Genomic DNA, 19,507 nt, shown 5'->3' on the forward strand with positions numbered 1-19,507 from the left:
CGCCGTCACTGGCAAGCAAGACGTATGCAAGAAGGCGCAAAGTAAGAAGGGAAAACGTTAAACAATAAAAAAACACACATACCCACAGAGAAAAAAAAATGTGCGGGCAGAATAGCAAAGAAAACGCAAAAGGCAACACAGCCGCACATAAGCCAAAAAAGATCAACAACAAGAAAGAGAACGAATACAGTTCTCACCACAGGATGTTTGTAAAGGAAAGAGAGAGGGAAAGACACTCTCGCTGCAGGGTTGCCCCTCTCTGTGGAATGCCTGGGCCAAAGCCACATCCTCGTGGCGTGTCAATTTGCATCGTCAATGAGGGGCTCCTCCTCAAAAGAGCTAATGCCTTCGATACGGGACAAATGCTCATTAAAGAGATTCTGCATTGTGGCCGCCGTTTTCGTCTGATGAATTGTCTCAGACATCCTTCCCATTGCCCCAATGTGCTGTGACAGTGGGGTCTGTCGATGCACGGCTGAGGCACGTGCGCTCTCCCCCCACGCACAGTGCTCTGTCAAGTGCGTTAGGTGCAGTTCATGAAGGTTTTCCTCGGCAGCAGCGCCAATGAGGAGCGGCATTGTGCGTCTACCATTGGACCGCATGAACTCCTCGCGGATGAAGTTGTAGTCAAGCTTTTCCTTTGTTACCTGCGTCGCGGCCCAGAGAGTTCCGTGGCAGCGCATCAGCTGATGGAACATCATCCCTTGCGCGAGCCGTCTAGCGTAAATGTCGTTCATGCTAACTGTTCCGCTGGTTTGGATCGTTTGCCAAGGGAAAGTTGTGTAACGAAAAAAAAACATTAACGAAAAAAAGCATCACGGAATCGCCATAAAACACATTCGGTGCCTGTTAAAGCAGAACGCCTGCGGCGAGGCGGAGATGTATGTGTAGGGAGAGCAAGTCTCTCTCTCTGCCCCCATCGCCGCAGAGGAGCTGGCAAAAAAAGCTACTACTTCTCCTCCTCCTCCTCCCCTGCCGATGTTTTCCCGCCGCTTGACAGACCGAGGTGGTCCAACTTCTTTACGCCAATGTAGGCAAATCCCGCGGCGCGCAACTCTTCTTCGGTTGCCTTGTCGTCCCTCGCATAGTCCGGGACAGGTGAAACCGTGGTGCTGCCCGTGATCCGCGGTGGGTCATTCCGCACGTACAGCAGTGTGCGCATTTCCCAGTAAAGCGCCATGGCAAAGATGACGGTGGAGGCCCGGAAGAGCGTCCAGCTCCAGTCCCTGTTGTACCCCCAAAAGTCAAAAAACGGGAGGCTTTCGCGGGACTCGAAGCGTGGGTCCTGCCAGTGTGGCTTCTCGGGGTCGATGTGCTTCAAATCATCGGGGTCGTACAGCCGGGGGTCCGTCATGTGCCGCGACGCTGACGCGGTGTCGACGTACGGCTTTGGTGGAATCGGCGTCCGCTGCCTTCCGCGTCGGGTTATGAACCGCAGCAGCCACTTCATTGCGGGGCGGTCATCCTTCATTCACAACACACACACACACACGCAGAGAAAAAACCCCAAGGAGAAAAAGCAGGCGTACAAAAAAAAAACAAGAACAAAAACAACAACAACAAAACGGGGGAAAACGGACATCAGGATTTCCGCCCGCACACCAGCGCGTGACAAGAGTATACACCGCACCGCTCTCACCTGCCTATCCCCTGGATTTTATTTATCTATTTATTTAATTTTTTTGTTTTTGGGGGATTATAAATTTAAACTTTTATGGAGTTTCAACGCGTGCACGGGTCGACGATGCCGCCGATTTTGCTGGCTGTGCCCCCGTTGCTTGCGGCCGCCGCCGCCGCAGTGCGTTTGCTACAGCCACGGCATCCACCAGACGTACATCTCCGCGAGGTTTTCGACCGCGGAGGAGTGGCTGATGAGGCGCGAGACTTGGCCTTCACAGCTGAGCGCCAGCGTGTCCTTCTCGCGGGTGGAGCTGTACAGGTCAAGAAAACCGTCCAGGCGCCGCGAGACGCGCCCAATCAGTTGCCTGGGATCAAAGTTCTTCTGACGCAACGAGGAGTGCCGCGTCCACTCAACGAGGGGGTCATGCAGGAGCGTCTCCACAACGCTCATGACGGCGGTTTTGTTTTTCATCTGGCAGCGGAGGGCCAACTCGCAGCAGGCGCGAAAGGGCCCATCGACGCCAAGTATCCCCATTCCGTCAACCACGTTTTGAGTCAGGCGAAATCGTACCCGTTCCGGGATTTCTAGTGACTCACCCTTGTCAAAGAGGCACGCAAAGTCCACGTGCAGCAACTCCCCGCAACGCAAATCCAACATGAGGTTCTCGCCATGCCTGTCGCCAAGGCCAACGATGTGCCCCGCAATGCTCCACAGCGCCGTGGCCTGCGTGTAGCAGTTACGCGCATTAAACCACTCCTGGTGACTCAGGAAGTGGCCGTGAAACCAGTTGTGAAACACCGGTTGGGTTTTGGGGAAGATGTGCTTCCGCAGCATGTCGATCTTGGTGAGGGATCCGCTGTCCACCATGGCCTTCCACGCCTTTACCTGCGAGACGCGCACACCTGTGCCTTCCATGGCATAGCAGTCCTCAACCACCCTCCGAAAGGGGACGAGGTTGTTGACCCATTCGATAATGGCGCAGTCATCGCTGAGGGCGGTGACGGCGTACCGGCGCAGCGCAAACCGCTTGCGTCTCGGCTCCGGATCCGTGAGGAAGAAGGTGTTCATCAAGGAGGCAATCTCCATCATTCGCATATCCTTTCGCGGCTCATCCCGCGCCTTGCAGAGGAACGGAACGGGCGCCCCCTCATCGCTGATGACCGTTATGCGCTTGGGCTTCTGCAGTGAACTCATAATGGTGACACGCTCCTCCACGCTATGAAACGCCGCAGAGCCAGCAAAGACAGCCGTGTTCTCCGTCACGCGCATGACGTTCGGTGACAGGTTGGCCATCGTTGGCAGAATGATGCGTGTCTCTGGCAGGATCAGCTGGATCCGCTGCATAAAGGGCTTCCCGGCAAGTGACGCCTGCGACGATGAACGGCTAGCCACAAGGCTTGCGGCAGGGCAGTTGCAGAGCTCAATAAGCGACTTGAAGAAATCACGCATGCGCTCAACGAACTTTCCTTGGTTCGGGACGCGGTCTACAAACTTGCGAACGATCGCGTTCCTCGCTGTCTCGCTGCGCTGATGCTGCTTGCCAAAAGTAATCGGAAGCACCTGCCACAGGCACTGCTGCGGGAACTCCACCATGAGTTTAACAATGGTGTCCGTGACGATCCCGACCACGCGCGTGTTGTCCTGACCAATGCGAGACAACAGCTGCGGAAGGGCCGTAATGAGTTGTGTGACCGGCAAACTTGTGCCTGGTTGAAGAAGAAAGCGCTCCATCATTTCATTCAGCTTTTTAAGCAGCGAATCAGCAAGGAGCGCGGCTGAGCCCAACTTTGCGGTTAGCGCGGCCAGCGGGGTGGAGCAATTGAGCCACAGTGTCAGCATGCGAGGGAGGGAGACAACCATCGTCTTGCTGCCCAGCCGCAGCGCCAGCCCGAAATGGTGAATCGCCTGTAACACATAAGACTCGATATTTCGCACCAGTTTCTTGTCCTCCACGTCATCGGGGGAGGCACGCAGAGACGCACCCGCCTCCTGCGCCGAGTTCTGAATGGAGCGATACAGTTTTTCGTAAAATAAGGCGAGGTGGTGGTGGGCCTTCTCAGACTCATTCATTTTCAGCGCAGACACATACCCCGCAATCACCTCCTGAGAGGTTTGGAACCCCGTCTCTTGCCGCCAGCGCGTGGCCAGCAGGCGTAGCTTGGCGCGGGTAACAAGCGGACCGAGCGCGTCGTTGACAACGTTCTCGGCGAATTCAACGGCCTGGTTTGGCATGTTCATCTCGTACAGCAGCTTTGCCACAGTGGTGTAGTAGGACGGGTCGACGTAGCCGTCCCCGAGTCTGGACTGCTTGGCCGCACTCAATGCCGCCTCGCGAAGCCCCTCATCCCGCAACATCTTCGCGTGCCGCATCCACGTCTTTGTCACCTCCTCTTTCATGTCAAGCGCCCTAAAAATGGAGCGATGGAGCGAGATCAATAGCTCCTGCGTTTCTGGTGCAGTCTCCGTTAGGCGGGCGCGTTGCTGCAGCAACGCGGCTAACTTCTGAAGGAGTGCCTTTCTATTCAAAAAGGCGTCACGAACGGGCAGCGCCTCTTCGTCAAACTTTCCCTCCCTTCGCAGCGACGTCACGGTCTCGGTTGCGGTTTCAATGTCCCCTAAGGCGTGAAGGACAACGACGTGGGGATGCACCTGGGCGTAACTCTCCCTAAAGGCCGCGCGGATGACGGGCGCTATCTTCTGCCGCTGCGCCTCACAGGCGGAGAACACCTCCCTCAGTGTGCCTCGCCTGTAAAGTAAGTTGGTGAAGGCTCGAATGGGTGACGCCAGGCTGATGGGAAGGTCCTGGCGAGTCTCGATACGTTCCCACTCTCCAAGACGCCATGAAGCCTCATTCGCGTAGTTCTGCAATGCGGCCCTCTTTGCTTCCCACTCAAGGCTATCGCCTCTCCTGTGCTCACCTGGAAGGCGTGAGTACTGCATCAGCAAAGCTTGACTGTAGCGAGACATGAGGTGCAATTGTCCGAGTTGCTGCATACAACGCAGAAGAGTAAACTGATGGTTAATACTATTGGGCTGGTGCTGCAGCACCAACTCGCTTGCCTGCAACGCCAGACCCCATTCACCGTTGTTCTCGTAAGAAAAGGCTGAATCCTCGGGTTGGTGTACTTGTGTGCGGTGCAGGCTCCGTGACGAATCCCTGTCGCCGAGGGCTGCAAAAATGCGCTGAAGGGAAATGTCCTGGTTCAGAACTTCGTGCACGGATGGCAAGTACTGCTGGCTCTCTATGTGGCGCAGGGCACGCATGTTGCTTCCAATACCCACCGCCGCCGCGGCTCTTATGGTCCAAGGCACACGAAGAATAAATCTTTTACAGACGGCTTCCACGTGCGTCACTTCCATGAGGTCCAGCGTCCCCGCACGCGACGCGCGAATTTTATGGACGATGCGGGGCAGATTCAGCCGCAGGTGCTCGATGTTCTCCAGAATCTGAAAGACCTCTTGCACGTGCTCCTCCACGCCGGTGGCCCGGGACCCGGGCGTGGCAACCTCCCGCATGATGCCCTGCGAATACAGCGAGCCATCCTGCCCCCCCTTGTCTGGCGCGACAGGCGAGGCGAGGTGCAGCAAGTTCGTCACCTCATTCAACACCGCATTGAAATGGACATCACTGCCCATCCGTAGCAGGTGAACAATAATGAGCGGAACAAGGCACGTGATGAGGACCTGATCGCCCTTTGCCATGTTGCGCAGCGAGCCCATCATGAGCCCAAAGGTGCCCTCGCAGCGCTCGACCAGGTCGCAAAACCATGCGTCTAGCCAATCATGAAAAGAGAGCCCAGCTTTGTACACCGGACTACTCAGTTCACTCTCCCTCATGACTTTTTTGCCGTAGCGGGTCGTGGTATATCCCGCCAGAAGCTGCTGACACTTTGGCTCTAGCTGCGACCACCACAAGTACTCCTGGAGCTCATTAACGTCTACAGGTTCTGTATCTTCGAGAGGCAAGCGGTCCACCAGTCGTCGCTCGGCGTCCGTGCAAACACGCAAGAGCTGTTGCACAGCGTACGCAGCGCGGTCATGCTTGGTGGGGTCAGCAGTGTTTGCCAGAGACCACGGACAGTAGACACTGAGCAACTTGTGTGCCAGCGTACGCCAGTCTAGGACTTCCCCTGGCAGAAAGTGCATGCCTCGCAAAGCCCCGCTACCGCTGCTAGCCGGGGAAAACGACCTCGGGACACTACGCGAAGAGGTGTCTCTTTCCGTTGCAAGCAATGGGGCGTGCGAGTGGGCTGCGGCGCCAATCATGCCCACACAAGACAAAATGCACTCGAGGTTATCTTCGCGCAGCTCGCAGGCGCAGTTGAGGAGCGTGGGAATAAACTGCGGACTCAACTCAGCCGCCCGCGTCATTTCCAGCCGTCCCTGACTATCCATGTTGCGGAGATATTGGTAAAGGGCGCGGACAAACGCCTCGTTGCACTTGGCAGAGCCCGACTGCACCACGGACAGAAAACCAGCAACAACGACAGTGGCGTTACAACCCGTGTGTGGCAGTCCCTTTTCCAAACCCCGTGTTTCTGAGAGGGGCGCCGGATGAGTGCCACCCTCCCCCCTCAATCGGCGGATGAGTGCATTTCTCTCACCCATCACCTGAAAATACCACTTCCAGAACGTATCCTGCGAAGAAGCCTTGTAAACGATGCGCATGGAGGCTTCCAACAGAGGCAAGGGGCCTCCCTCTGCCTCATCACCCCAGCCATGATCCTCAGCCAGCTGCCCCATGCTCAGGAGATCCACAACTATCGTGAGAGCGTGTTCCTTGAGGTACTCTGCTGTGCAATTTGTTAGCAATTCACGCCAGACCACACACACTGGCCGCAGCAGCTGTGGTCGTGCACTGCAGTGCATCAAAATGGCCGGCAGCTTGGGCGCAATGGTTGTCGCGTGCGAGCCAAGCAGTTGTATTAGCAACGTCAGACTGCATAGGCAGCGTCGCACGATGCAGGGAGAGACATCGTGGGGCACCATGAAGGGCCCGATGCCCACAAGCTCCGCCATAGCATCCAACACGTGAAAGAAGTCCACAGTTAGCCCCGTCACATCCGCCTTTACTGTCACCGGCGTCACCAGCGCCTGCGAAACCGCATCCGCGGAAGGGGTGCACCCCACAACGCGCAGCGCCAGCTCCACCGCGAGGTTGAAGTTGGAGAGAACACCGCCGGCCTCACTATTGCCGGCCTCCGTGGGGCACACTTCAGCCGCCTCAAGCCGCAAGTCCGCGCTACGGAGCCGCCGCCCGGCCTCCAAGTAGAGCAGACTGACGATGAGCGGCGCACGGACGTTGCGCACCCTCTCCGGCAAGTCCTCTAAAGGGATTGAATAAAATTCCAGCAGCCTCTGCACCTTTTCCAACTTCTCCGCCACCGGTGCTTGGGCATACTCCAGCAAAATGTACGCCATAACCCTAGGCAACACGCTGAGTTCGGAAAGCGGCTCGTCAAACAACGATATCCTTTGAAGCTTCTCCTTGCCCTTCTCGGAGAGAACGCAGTGGGGCAAGGCGTCATCGAGACAAGCCAGGGCAACCTCTTGCACGACACTTCCCTCCAAATCACACATGGCCTCGAAAAAAGAGGTGTCAATCATGCCAGCGTCCCTCCAGCACAACGCAGCCAGTGACCAGGAGAAGTGAAACATAATGGCATGCGCCGCAGTCAGCGCCGTCGACCTGGTGAGCATCGTGAAGGTGTCATTTTCCCAAATTTCAATGCACATCTCAAAAACACTCCTGCAGGCTGCGCCTTGCTGCCCTTGCTCTGGGGCTGGGGTGATTGCCAGTGGTAGCGAGGCAGCCACGGGCGAAGAACCGTCATGGCACATCCCCTGCTCCAGGAGCACCGCGTGAAACTCGCCACTAAAGGCGGCCTCTAGCGCCTCGAGGCACAAGTGCTGTTGCAGCCTCTTATCCCCTTCGGCGCGCGTCAAATTCTGCCGAAACACACGCACGATGCTGGCGTCGTTCCATCGAGTGAGTAGGACGCGCACCACTAACGCGGCGTAACCGTGACGAATGACACGATTGCTGTGATTCAAGCCACGTGCGAGGGCTATTTCTTCCATGGCGTCCCACCGCACGGGGGAAAGCGTGACACACAAGCAAATAAACGACAACAGTGCGTCATGGAGAACATCCGATGCCTGCGAGGGCCTTGCAAAGAGGACCTGGCGAGCCACCCAGCCAATGGCCTCCATAGGTGCGCTGACGCCACGCAAGAACTCATCAACGCCGCCCCCACTGCCGTTGGCGCTGTCGTTGCACACTTCTTCTGCCTCATCCTTTTCTTCTGCGCTGATGCTGCCCCGCCGCTGCGGCCGCCCTCGACGTTGCTTGCTGGGGGTCAGAATAAAAACATCCTCCTCCAGGTTCTGAGTCTCCTGCGGCTTCTCCGTCTCCGCCTCGTCGTCCAGGACAAGCACCTCCGCCGCCTGTGGGGCCCCCGCCAGCGTGCCGCAGGCAGTCGCGCGGGCACGCAGCAACTCCGCCACGTAAAGCGTCTCCGTTACAAGCGCCACCATTTGCTGCCAAAACAGCATCGGTGCGTCGCTACTCGCAGCCTCCTCAAACGACAAATTCGGCGTGATCTCGGCGAGCGCGTCGAGGACGCCGGTAATCTCCCCAAAGGTGTTGCGGACGACGGCGGAGGCAGTCTCCCTTGGCTCCTCCTCGCCACCGCGCGAGGAGGCCGCATCACCCATGCTGGACTGACACAGTTTGGCAATGCGCCTTCTAAAACCACGGAGAACGCCAATGGTGCGCCAGAGCGCCATGGCCAGCGTCCCTTGCCGCGGCAGTAGCAGTTGCCTCAGAACAAGCAACGCGCCTTTGCTACCACCGCGGCTGAGAGGCAGTCTTTCTACAAGGGACGCGTACAGTAACGCTACACGCAGTGGGGAATCCAGCCGCTGCAGAGTCACGCGGCCGGCGGCCAGCGCCTCTAGCGAACTCAGCGCCACTGCTTCCATTTCCACTTGCTGCGTCGATCGCAAAAGAATGATAACCGCATCCGCCGCCATGACACTCTCCCCACTCAGCAGAGATTGCCAGGCCTGCGAAAAGGTATTCTCGACAGAATTTTTGTCGCAGAGCACAACGGATGCGTTCGCTGTGGCCAACAAATACGCCTCCCTCGGCACCTTCCCACGACGGAGAGCAAGCTCTCGCCGAAGAACTGGCTGCACCTCGGCCAGCGGGAAGAGTTTGAGCATTTGGTGCAACACCCCCGGCCTGGGAGACGCATCGGCAAACCACAGCATTGGCTGCAGGATGCTAAAATCTAGCAGCGCATTCATCATCTCGGCAGCCACATCATAAAACACCTCCTCCAGGCGGCTCGAAATGCAACTGACATGCGACATCGCCCTCTTGAGCATTTCTAACAGTACGGCACCTGTCTCGAGTGACTCTGGTGAAGTTTGTCTACGAACACACCCAATCAGAGCACGGATAACATGGTTCAGCACGTTTGGTTTTGCGGCTAAGGTTTCTAGCAATGTGTGCGGCGAAGCCATGGCTTCATCCCCCGCCAGCGCGTCCCCTTCCTTCAATTCCCCTGCGATAATCAAATTGGAGGCAGTTGTACTCTTCACGCGGGTTTCCGTCAGCCAGCGGAGCAGCTCCAATTCCCACGTTACTTTCCAGTCCACCCCGTCTGGGCACGACATCTCAGACAGGTGGCCTAGCAAAGTATAAAGGAGTCTAGGGCCATGAATCGATTTGATAAGCAGCCCGCGTGACATCATCACCCGCAAGAGAGCCCCAGCACTGGTTTGAAACGGCGTCACTAGGCCGATTTCTGGTTTGTCCGGCGCATATCCACCTGAAGCCCCCTCCAGCGGCTCACTGTACCCGAACGCTAACATGTGCAAAGGACCTTCCTGCAAGTCCAGAGTGAGGAGGCCGCACGATAAACGCAAGAGTATGTCTCGCCTGTCCAATGTCGGCTGAAACGGGACGTTACTTTCGAATAGCTCCCTCATAATGTTGCACAATGCACGTGCCACGCAAACGCCTTCGTACACGCTATCTGCAACAATGGTGGATGTAAACAGTGACTCAGCGTCGGAGGAGACCCCATGGACCACCGGCGGGTCGGAAATCTTGATGACGCAACGCCCGTAGGAGCGTCCTTTCCCAGTGGCATGAGGAAATACAAAGGCACCCATCGTGTCATCCCGCAACAGGGCATGAAAGAGCTGCCGAAACAAGGAGGGAGAACGGGAAGAGAGCAAAATAAAGGCCTGGCAAAGGCCATTATATAGTGTCTCCTCATTCGCCTTGCCTAGCAGGTGCGGTGCTCCAAGCACAGGAAGCAAGGAAAGGAGCGTCAATATGCTATGCAGGAGGACGCCAGGAACTACCGCCGCAATGCGAGCCACGCTAACGTAAATGCGTAGAGCAAACCAAAGATACTTCAACACTCGCCGGGAACCAGCATGGCACAAATTGTTCATCTCCTCGGGAACCTCCAGCACGTTCGACGAGAGCGTCGCAAGCACGTAGGGTCGAATGTCAAGGACAAGAGTCCACAATTTTGCTTGCAACTCAAATGGAGGGTTGTCACACGCGGCAACCTCCCCGTCAAGCGCAGTCGCACGTTGTCCAAACGCCTTGAGAACCTCACGCAAAGGCGCTGAGTCCTCCGTCACCACTCTTGGGCGCTTTACTGCGGTCCGCGGCGTGCGTGACCCCCCCTCCTCCGGATTCTTCACACTGGTCTCATTCATCCCCGCACAACGCAGTTTATGCTTCCCTCAGACCTGCACCTCCCCACAAACACACACTCCCACACCCACACACTCCAAGCCTGTGGCGTGGTTGTATGCCCCCTGCAATATCGTCTGCCTACAGTCTGCGCACGCTGCACACCAGTACCCTACAAGACGTAAACGAACACGAAAAAAAGAAAGGGAAAAAAATATGTGGGGGCAAAAAAAAAAGAAACAGCCCACAGCTTCGGAGCAAATAAAATAAAAAATATATATATGATGCCGTGTAGTAGACCTCCTTCAGAGGGCAAGAAGAGGTCTTCACCAGAGCAGGTGAGTGCCCCAACACTTACACGCACTTCCCAGAAGCATGTCGTTACCTCAGGAAGAGAGTAACACTTCAAGCTTTTCCAGAAGCGTATCATTTTCATCCTGCAGGACAGACACCTGCTGAACAACATCCAACTGGCGTTTAATGGCCACCTCAAGGGCATCTAAGGGTAAAGACGAAGGCTCAGACGTGTCCGTGTCTTGTTTCAGCTCATTGTACATGTCTACAATGCTTTGGCCAACCTCCTTCACGGATTGCTCCTGGTCCAGTTTAAGGTGGCCGTAGTCATTCACTTTGCTGAAGAATTCCGTGGCCTCGCGCATCAAGGCTTCCTTTTTCAACGAGTTTCCTACAGAGTTTGAGGCACGCCTCGGCATCTCGCTGCGAGAAGGGGAACCCGTGGCCGGCGTTGAGACCTTTGGCGTAGTTATCGGGTCTGACGGCTCCGGAGTTGCAGGCGCTGGGGCCTGCGCCTTCCGTGCCTTGTCCTGCTGCGCGTATCCCACTGCGAGGGCAAGGCGCTGCAGGAACACATTCGTTTTCTCCGGCTCACTCCCTGAAACGATCCTCTTCACATTTACATCAATCTTACCGCCAAGGAGCGAGCCCACGTATTTGACTAGCGTCGTGAGGTACTCAATCTTCTTCTCCTTGCTGTCGATCTTCGTCACGTCAAGCTGGTCCGGAGTAAAAATGTGGTCGTACGCGGCAAAGCGCGCGTTGATGGCTGTCACTATATCGGCAATGAAACGAAACGGCGGTCGCTTTAGCAGCTTCGGCGTGAGCTCCGGGCCGTCCAACTGCAGCGGTCGGAACGCCTCGATGGTCGGCGTCCAGAAGTCCACCTCCGCGTCTCCCATGGCCGGGGGTGCGGAGGCGAGTGGAAGCAGCAACGAGGCAGCAAAAAAAAAACTGGGGAAACAAAAGAAGAAGGAGCTAAGTCGTAGTTTATATATATATATATGTGTGTGTAGGTCGCCTAGTGAAGCACACACATCACGGAAGACGCAAAACGGCATAAACAACCGACCGCCCACAGCCACACACACACACATACATGTCAGAAAAGAAAATAAAAAAGCAAAAGGAGCAGGAACGTGGGAAAGCGGAGAAGAATAGGATGGAAAGAGCGCACCCATGGGCGCGAAGAAGCCACATGCAGCAGGCAAAAAATACAACAGAAAAAATGTGCATAAAGGAGAGAGTATAGGTCAAGAATGACATAATGCTCACAACTGAGTGGCGCCTTTCGATCCGTTCAGGCCCTAATTGTCCTTGATGCCATCAGCGGGCACGGAATTGTTCTCCTTGCCTGGCTCGTTACCGGTGATGCGATCATGTCCGGTCAACTTCTTGAACTCGCTAATGTGCCGCGTTTCATCGGGAACACCAAGCAGCGCATTTAGAGAAAAGCGACTCTCCAGTCGACGTTGCTGCGATTTGGGAAGCAGCCGATTAACCGTCTCGTTGTGTGCTGCAGGCACAAATAACGTGCTTGCCCCAACACCCAGCAACTTAAGACCAATATTGCGAAGCGCGACGTGCGTGTCTTGGCGGCGTATAGCCAACCAGGACTGAAATTCCGGGTTCTGCCGCTTCAGGTACGTCATTTCTCGCAGCTTGTTAACCATGGCAACCAGACTAAAGGGCGCATCCTTGCCCAACCAGTGCTCCTGAATAGCCTCAATTGGGGTGTAGTGAGGATACACCTGCTCCTCAATGCCCATCCACCCCTTCATGGCATGGACAAGGCCCAAGTCGTCCTCTGTCCGGACCTTGGCGGTGCGCATGAGCTGTGAGGGGCGATAAAAGTCCTTCAGTGGCCTTGACAGCAGACGATTGATGGCCTTCAGGTAAATAAAGCTAAAGGCGTGGGCCGAGATGGCCGTGGTGTACGTACCAGGTGGATCCTGGAAGTCCAGGGCGTTGTACTCGGGATCCATCAGGGTTGGGTGAAATCCCCACATGCTCATCCCCTCTTCGGCCGCACTTTGCTCGTATTCATCCTGCTCAGACTTCCTCGCGTACTTGTTGTACGACTCTGCTGGACGAAAAGCAATGGTGATGTCTGACGTATACCGCGACATCTTGCGGATGGAGATGTCACGTGTCGTCCCCATGGCGTCATCAAAGCGAATGGTCCGGTGCACGCTGGCACGACCCAGACATGCGCCAACGGCCGCTAACAGATCCGTAAAGCCCTCTGACGCCGACACATCGTTTCTTGCCCTCCACAGCATGTCTCGCGCCCCTGTCTTCTTGTCAGTGAAGTAGAAGGAGATGGTGAAGATCTCCTCCGGTCTATGCTCGTCCACATCGATGATGCAGTCGAGACACTCAATTTCCTCCCCGAGCTCGCGCCAGGTCAGGTGCTTGGGTGTCTTTTTAAACTTGTGCACAAACATCAACTTGTGCTTCCACTTCTCCTCGGCGTCGTAAGGCACCACGGCATCGTCCGGCTGCGACATGGTCTCAATAACGTCGCTCTCAACCTCATCGATACGGCGAAAGTCCACCGTCGAGTTCTTCACGTCCATCACGTCCTCCACCCTCCACATACCTGCGGCCCGGAGAGGGCCGTAGTCCGGTTCCACCGACCCATCGACCGACACGACGCCCCCGGCACCCGCCGGTGCCCCTTGCAGCGTGCCAGCCGCGTTACCCCCTCCCTTCTTGCCATGCAGCACGGTGTGCGACTTTGCGACTGGCGGCGTTGCCACGTCCTTCGACGTGCCCTTTGTCCCACCATAGCCCTCAGTGGTTGTAACAGTGCGGCCCTGCAGCAGAGCTAGCGGGTGACGCGGAAAGGAGGCGCGGCACACGACCCGCTGCAGCTGAAAGAAGCGCATATAGATATTACTATCGACTCTATGCCAATGCACTCAACCTCGCCCGCCTTTTCTGCTTCTTTCTCCCGCCTTCCCAGCGTCGCCGTGGTGAGTGAGGAAAGGTGCTGCAACGGCGAATTCAGACCGAATGCAGCCGCGCCATATAAGACGCAAAGAAAAAAAAAGGCACTGCACCATCTGACGATCTCCACACACATGTACACATCCATTTGTACGGAAGAAGAATGCCAAGAATCAAACGAGCAGATGACTGCACAGACGCGGTCTGTCTTCTTCTTGGGGCAAGCAAGGGCATTTAGGCGCCCCTCACTCACTCCCTCTCTCTCTTTCTAACACACTCTCCGCAACACAAAGCCCCAAATACGTATATAAATAGTTATCGGCACGTACACATACACGGCTGCGCATACCCCAAATCAAATGCAACGCCTTCGTGTCAGTTGATCGTCGTTCGTTGTACACTCGCCGTTACATCACTGAAAGGTCGCCGGGGGCCTAAGCACTCCTCTGCGGAACACCGACCGTGAGCGGAGCCCCATCACCGCCAACGGAAACAGGATTCCCGCCACAATCATCACTAGCCCCACCACGTACCCCAGCGGGGAGTACTGAAGGATCACATCAGCCATTTCTAACCCACCGCCGCTGCGGCCGTGGAGCGCAGGGGGAGAGCGTGAGGAGGATGAAGAGGCGCGCGCAGCTGACCGAGGCGCCCCTCAACTGATGCCGCGCACCCACGCACACGAGTTAAACAAAAGAGAGCAAACACAAAACAGCGACAACAACGAGAAGAAAACAGATTGCAATAAAGACAACAAAAACGGCGACCGACACCAGCGGCAGCGAAGCATGAAGCAAATGGAGCAGCATATACATAGTCAGAATACAGGTATTAACAGCAGCGTGCATAAGCAGCGGAAATTACTTACGCGTCCTTGACGAAAAAGGCAAGAAGTAGAAACAGGAGAAGGGACGAAATAAGGGGAGGAAAAAGGAATAACGAAGGACTCGGAGACAAGTAGCCCACAATGGGATCAGTCCTGCTTTTGCTCGTGCTGCAGTTTATCCAACAACAGTTGCACCCGGCCATTCATAACCGGCTGTCCCTTTCGAGTCTTTTGCGCGTAAAGTGCGTTATTCACTTGTCTCCTTTGAATGCTGTGAAGCTTTGCCGCTTCTCTCTCCTTCCTTGCCGCCTTTGCCGCCTCAATTTGTTCCTGCCGCTTCTTCCGAACCTCCTCCACCTTCGTCAAGGCGTTGTGATGTTTTTCCTTCTTTTTGAGGATCTCTGTCACCGTTTGCGCGGCGTAATTCCGTTTCAAGTTGAACTTTCGCTTCTTCTTCTCCGCGTTCGTGAGACTCTGATCGTAGTCTATGCTCTGCAGCTTTTCGTTCAGCGTGCTGGACGCGTCCCTTCGCACCGAGTCGTACTCCTCCAAACGCTTGGAGTGGACGCCTTCCTCCTTGCAGAGACGCCGATACTCCTCCATGCGCTGCCGCTCTGCGTCTTTACTCTCCCGCCCATGCAGGAGCAACTCATTGCGCACCTTCCGCCTAAACGCGGCCTGCCGCTCCGCCTTCAGCATGGGCGGGGGACGCCGACTCGAGCCGTCGCCGCCACCACTAGTCATCTCCCTTCTTTTGCTCCTTTTCTTCGCTGCGTCGCAATTCGGCCTGGAAAGCAAAAAAAAAAAAGAAGCAGGGGAAAGAAATAATTACATGGGGCAGTACAAAGAGTCATTCATACGCAGCCCTGTAAGGCAAAAAAGAAAAAATACAGGGAAACAAAAACAGAAGAAAACAGCTCTCCATGAGCTTTGCCAACGTATTCGTAAACGTAACTAGAAGGGGGCAAGTGTACAAGAGTGTCCCGGGTGGGGGTGAAGAAATACCTCCGCATTTGCGGCAAATTTACGCAGCCACACTTGTAGACATGAACATTGAGAATATGCCTCGTGCTCAGCTGTCACGAGATCGAGAACGCTGCTGGAGTGTCAGCTTCGCAGTCTTCACAAGCTCTACGAGAAGTGCGACGGGAACTGCTTCCTTGCGGTAGAAGCCCCCGCTTGGAAAGAATAGGTAATGCTGCTCCGGCAAGAGCTGCGCAAGCGACCGCAATGGACGACCGTGAGGCTCGTAGAGGACGCTCGGCGCCGGTCGGCAGTTCATCAACGTGCCCGCCTTCTCTGTTAGTTGCTCCATGTAGCGGTAGCCACCGTGCACTAAAATTCGTGTTGGTTTGCACAGAAACGATGTCAGGCTGCCAAAACAGGGCCAAACATTGATCCAAAACGTCTTCTCCTGCACAAGCGGCGCTGTTGGGACACACATGCTGGTGTATTGAAGATTGGTGGACACCCTGGCAGGCACCGGCGCGGGGCCAAGGTTGGCCCGGGGTAGTGGTGAGCCGTTTTCCGGAACGCGACGACGTCGGGGCTCCAATGCAGCGGAGAAACTCGTATGGTGAAGCAGTGGTCCGCCGCTATCCTCCCAGCACCTGCCCCTGTAGCGAGAACCGCCTGAGAGGGGCAAAGGTAGTGCCTGCGGATGAGGAGAAAGGGCGTCCGACGTCGTCGCCTCTGAACTGCCGTGGCTGAATCTAAGTGGACGCAGGTCAACATCGTCGAGGGAGTCCGAGCTGAAATACAAAACGTCGGCGCCTAGTCCTTTCCAAAGGTACGGCCTCCTCTCGCCTGGGTTCAATGCATTTTTCTGCCGACACTCCCCACTAAGGAAACTGCAGTTGCCCGAATCGCCGCGCTTTGCGTCATACACTGCCTGTTCATGAGCCCCTACGGCACTATTGGGAACTGCAGCTACGAGGCATGGGTTGCGTGGGGGCGACATAGCATTCATTGTGGCGTTTTCTGGCTGACGCCGCCTCTGTCGCCCCATAAAATTCCTACTTATTTGCTCGCGCTCCTCGCAAAATCGGTCCTGCTGCCGCCCCGCACAACGCCCGTCGACCCCTGAAGCAGAGGACATTTCATCCAAGGTGTCTCGCATTCGCTGCAGATGCGGGGCAGTGGACGGAGAAGCGCCTGCCGCCCCAGTGAAGACGAACGCCTCTCTGGAAGACACCTCCCCTACGGACAGCAGTCATGCATACACAAAGTGCGAGAGCAAAGCAAAGAGAAAAAAAAGCACACAACCCAAAACAAAAACAAATATAAATGTTTTTTTTACACAAAGTACATGCATGCACGACGGCATCAACATGAGCTTTGACAGGAGGGCAGACAGTAGCAAACTGTTTCATCAGAGTCAAAACAAGTTGAAAAGAGCCCATCACAGCTATGTGATCGTATTCGAGCCCGACCGCGTGGCAAATCTACTACACCGCCATTCCATCTCTCACCAGCGTCATTTCTCCCGCCCCAAATTCCTTTTTTTCATCCTGCGTTCCCCCCCCCCCCTCTGTCAAATCTCTTTTCCACTGAGTACAAAATGAACACGAGCAGTCACGAAGTGATTTGTACGATAATTATCACCATCGCAACGCCGCCCAACGGGGCAAGGGGAGCAGGGCAACCACAGTGTCGCAGAAACACCCTCGTCGTCAGCATTGCCTCCTGTTCACTTTTTGTTTTTCTTCTAATGCAGTGATTAATATGTTTCGCTTCTTTTCCTCCCTTTCCTGTGAGATGCGGGTCCGGGCTACTCGGAGGTAGTCAGCACAGGACGGGGGCCCAGGACCTTTTCTATATCGTCCCTCATGAGCTCTTTTTTCTCCAGCAGGAGTTTCGCGAGCTTCTCATGCAGCTCGCGCTTTTCAAGCAGGGTTTTTTCTGTGTGCTTGTATGCCGCAGCGACAAGTTCCCGGGCCTCCTTCTCTACCTTTGCGTGTAGTTCCTCAGAATAGTTCATCCAGGCACGACCCTCATTGGGGCCGTTCGGCTTAAAAGCCAGCTGGCCAATAGACTTGGACATGCCGTACATTAAAAGTTTCTCCATTGCAATGCGAGTGGCGCGCTGGAGATCGTCCATGGCGCCTGTTGAAATGTCCCGCAAAAATATCCTCTCGGCAACGCGACCACCCATGAGAACACATAACTGTGAGAACAAAAACACATCCGTACGTGGCTCCAGCGCCTCATCCTGCACCTGCTGCGTGTAGCCCCCGGCCCTTCCACGTGGAATAATGGAAATTTTTACCACATCCTTCTGCAGCGGCGATGTCCAGGCCATGATTGCATGTCCAACCTCGTGGTAGGCGGTGCGCTGCAGCGACTCCTCGCCCATCCGCTGACGATGCTTCTTACCTATAAGAACGTCGTCAATGCTGTCCTGGAGTGTCTTCAGCGGAACAACTTGCTCCTCTGACATGGCCGAGGTCAAGGCGGCTTCGTTCACAATGGTTGCAATTTGTGCCGGCGACACACCCGGGGTGCGTTCTGCCAATGCACGCGCGTACGCCTTGTTACTGACGCCAGGGACAACCTTCACCTCCACAGGCGTCTCCACAATCACGGATTGCGCCTCCTCCGCCTGCTTCTCTTGTTTCACCTCAGCGCCAGGCACGGTCGAGGCGGCAGCGGCGCCACCCTCACCCTCCCTTCTCGTGCGAAATGTTTGAACCTTAGGCTTACAGTTTGGATCTCCCGTAATGATGCGGTTCAGGTAAAACTCAAAGAGATCTTGCCGGGCTTCCATGTCAGGCATTGGGATATTCACCTTGCGATCAAAGCGCCCGTCGCGCAAAAGGGCCTTGTCAATTGCCTCAGCATAGTTTGTGGCTGCAATCACCACAATCGCCTCCTTGCTGGAAAGCCCATCCAGCTCGGCCAGCAACTGGTTGATGGTACGGTTTTCCTCGCTGCTGCCGCCTCCACCCATGCTGCGGCCACCCTGGTTACGAGAGCCTATGGCGTCAATCTCGTCAATAAAGACAACGCACGGCGCGGCCTCCCTGGCCTGTGCGAAGAGCTCCCGGACCCGCTTCGGGCCACTGCCGCCAAAAATCTCGATAAAGTCCGCGCCAGAACAGGAGAAAAACGCCGTACTCGCCTCACCTGCGACGGCGCGAGCCAAGAGAGTCTTTCCAGTTCCTGGTTTCCCGGTCAGCAGGCAACCCTTCGGCAGACGGGCCCCAAGTCGAGTAAACTTCTTTGGCTCCTTCAAAAAGTCCACGTACTGCTTGAGGTCCTCTTTAGCCTCCGGGATGCCGATGACGTCGGCGAAGGTGGTGTCTTTCACATCTACACGGTAATTCTTTGACTTCATGGGGTTCATCATATCCATCAGACCGCTCATCATTGAATTTTTCTTTGCCGCATCCCCGGTAGCGGCCTTACCCACGGCCTGAACGTATTTGCGTCGCATATACCAAATTGGGCCGACAAAAATAGCAAGATTAACAAAAAGTGGAGCCAGCCAACTGACTGCATTTCCGAGAACTGGACCCGAAGGTCTTACCATGCCGTCGTAAAATCCTTTAAAGTAATCATTGTCCTGCTGAGGGGAAGCGTAATTCGGTGCCTGTGGCGGCGGCGGCGGCGGTGCTGTGTAACCGTAAGGCACGTTTTGTTGACCTTGGTGTTGCATGTATACGGGCTGCGCAGGCGGATAGGAAGAGGGAAACTGTTGCTGCGGCGGCTGCTGCATAGGTGGTGCCTGCTGACCGTATGGCTGCTGCTGCTGTTGCTGCTGTTGGTAGTACATCTGCTCAAAGAGAGACGGGCCGCCTTGGCCGCTTCGCTGATCGCCCTGCATTGCCGCTACCAAGAAAAATAGCCCAAGAGCACACAGCGAAGGAAAAAAATGGAAAACAAAAACTCAGGTGTATTTATATGACTTTACGTGTGTTCGAGTTTTTGCGAAGGCTACAGGACTTGGAAGATTAAAAAAAAAACCGGCAAAAAAAAAGCAATTCCGTATAAACATCGAGGCAAAGTCCCCGGCTTGTTTCCCGTCATTCAGTCATAGAAACAGAAACCAAAGGAAAAGCACCTGTGGAGAATGCATCTAGGTTGCCGCATC

General features: G+C 55.5%; 8 protein-coding genes and 1 pseudogene across 8 annotated transcripts, besides 6 other annotated features; 1 reads left to right on the forward strand and 8 right to left on the reverse strand.

Moving 5' to 3' along the window:
• Positions 1-299: 299 nt before the first annotated feature.
• On the reverse strand, positions 300-737 carry Tco025E_02710 (uncharacterized protein; the record flags this gene model as incomplete). The annotated part of the gene is made up of 1 exon (XM_029369634.1): positions 300-737. The coding sequence occupies one exon, from the start codon at positions 735-737 to the stop codon at positions 300-302; it is 438 nt and encodes a 145-aa protein (XP_029230275.1).
• A 212-nt stretch (positions 738-949) lies between these two features.
• Tco025E_02711 (uncharacterized protein) lies at positions 950-1,471 on the reverse strand (the record flags this gene model as incomplete). Its single annotated transcript, XM_029369635.1, has 1 exon — positions 950-1,471. The coding sequence occupies one exon, from the start codon at positions 1,469-1,471 to the stop codon at positions 950-952; it is 522 nt and encodes a 173-aa protein (XP_029230276.1).
• Position 1,472: 1 nt separating this feature from the next.
• Positions 1,473-1,495: a microsatellite.
• A 34-nt stretch (positions 1,496-1,529) lies between these two features.
• Positions 1,530-1,565: a sequence feature (A-rich).
• A 91-nt stretch (positions 1,566-1,656) lies between these two features.
• Positions 1,657-1,688: a microsatellite.
• A 119-nt stretch (positions 1,689-1,807) lies between these two features.
• Tco025E_02712 (putative phosphatidylinositol 3-related kinase) lies at positions 1,808-10,366 on the reverse strand (the record flags this gene model as incomplete). The annotated part of the gene is made up of 1 exon (XM_029369636.1): positions 1,808-10,366. The coding sequence occupies one exon, from the start codon at positions 10,364-10,366 to the stop codon at positions 1,808-1,810; it is 8,559 nt and encodes a 2,852-aa protein (XP_029230277.1).
• Positions 10,367-10,410: 44 nt separating this feature from the next.
• Positions 10,411-10,439: a microsatellite.
• A 290-nt stretch (positions 10,440-10,729) lies between these two features.
• On the reverse strand, positions 10,730-11,539 carry Tco025E_02713 (putative TRAF3-interacting protein 1-like; the record flags this gene model as incomplete). Its single annotated transcript, XM_029369637.1, has 1 exon — positions 10,730-11,539. The coding sequence occupies one exon, from the start codon at positions 11,537-11,539 to the stop codon at positions 10,730-10,732; it is 810 nt and encodes a 269-aa protein (XP_029230278.1).
• Positions 11,540-11,713: 174 nt separating this feature from the next.
• Positions 11,714-11,737: a microsatellite.
• A 207-nt stretch (positions 11,738-11,944) lies between these two features.
• On the reverse strand, positions 11,945-13,528 carry Tco025E_02714 (uncharacterized protein; the record flags this gene model as incomplete). The annotated part of the gene is made up of 1 exon (XM_029369638.1): positions 11,945-13,528. One exon carries the CDS (start codon positions 13,526-13,528, stop codon positions 11,945-11,947), a length of 1,584 nt encoding a protein of 527 aa, XP_029230279.1.
• A 305-nt stretch (positions 13,529-13,833) lies between these two features.
• Positions 13,834-13,870: a microsatellite.
• A 149-nt stretch (positions 13,871-14,019) lies between these two features.
• On the forward strand, positions 14,020-14,161 carry Tco025E_02715 (hypothetical protein; annotated as a pseudogene).
• A 401-nt stretch (positions 14,162-14,562) lies between these two features.
• On the reverse strand, positions 14,563-15,159 carry Tco025E_02716 (uncharacterized protein; the record flags this gene model as incomplete). Its single annotated transcript, XM_029369639.1, has 1 exon — positions 14,563-15,159. The coding sequence occupies one exon, from the start codon at positions 15,157-15,159 to the stop codon at positions 14,563-14,565; it is 597 nt and encodes a 198-aa protein (XP_029230280.1).
• Positions 15,160-15,487: 328 nt separating this feature from the next.
• Tco025E_02717 (uncharacterized protein) lies at positions 15,488-16,534 on the reverse strand (the record flags this gene model as incomplete). The annotated part of the gene is made up of 1 exon (XM_029369640.1): positions 15,488-16,534. The coding sequence occupies one exon, from the start codon at positions 16,532-16,534 to the stop codon at positions 15,488-15,490; it is 1,047 nt and encodes a 348-aa protein (XP_029230281.1).
• Positions 16,535-17,185: 651 nt separating this feature from the next.
• Tco025E_02718 (putative ATP-dependent zinc metallopeptidase) lies at positions 17,186-19,240 on the reverse strand (the record flags this gene model as incomplete). Its single annotated transcript, XM_029369641.1, has 1 exon — positions 17,186-19,240. The coding sequence occupies one exon, from the start codon at positions 19,238-19,240 to the stop codon at positions 17,186-17,188; it is 2,055 nt and encodes a 684-aa protein (XP_029230282.1).
• Positions 19,241-19,507: the final 267 nt, after the last annotated feature.

The sequence above is a fragment of the Trypanosoma conorhini genome (assembly GCF_003719485.1).
Source record: "Trypanosoma conorhini strain 025E chromosome Unknown Tco_14.4_contig_00111, whole genome shotgun sequence".
In the NCBI taxonomy this organism is placed as follows: domain Eukaryota; phylum Euglenozoa; class Kinetoplastea; order Trypanosomatida; family Trypanosomatidae; genus Trypanosoma; species Trypanosoma conorhini.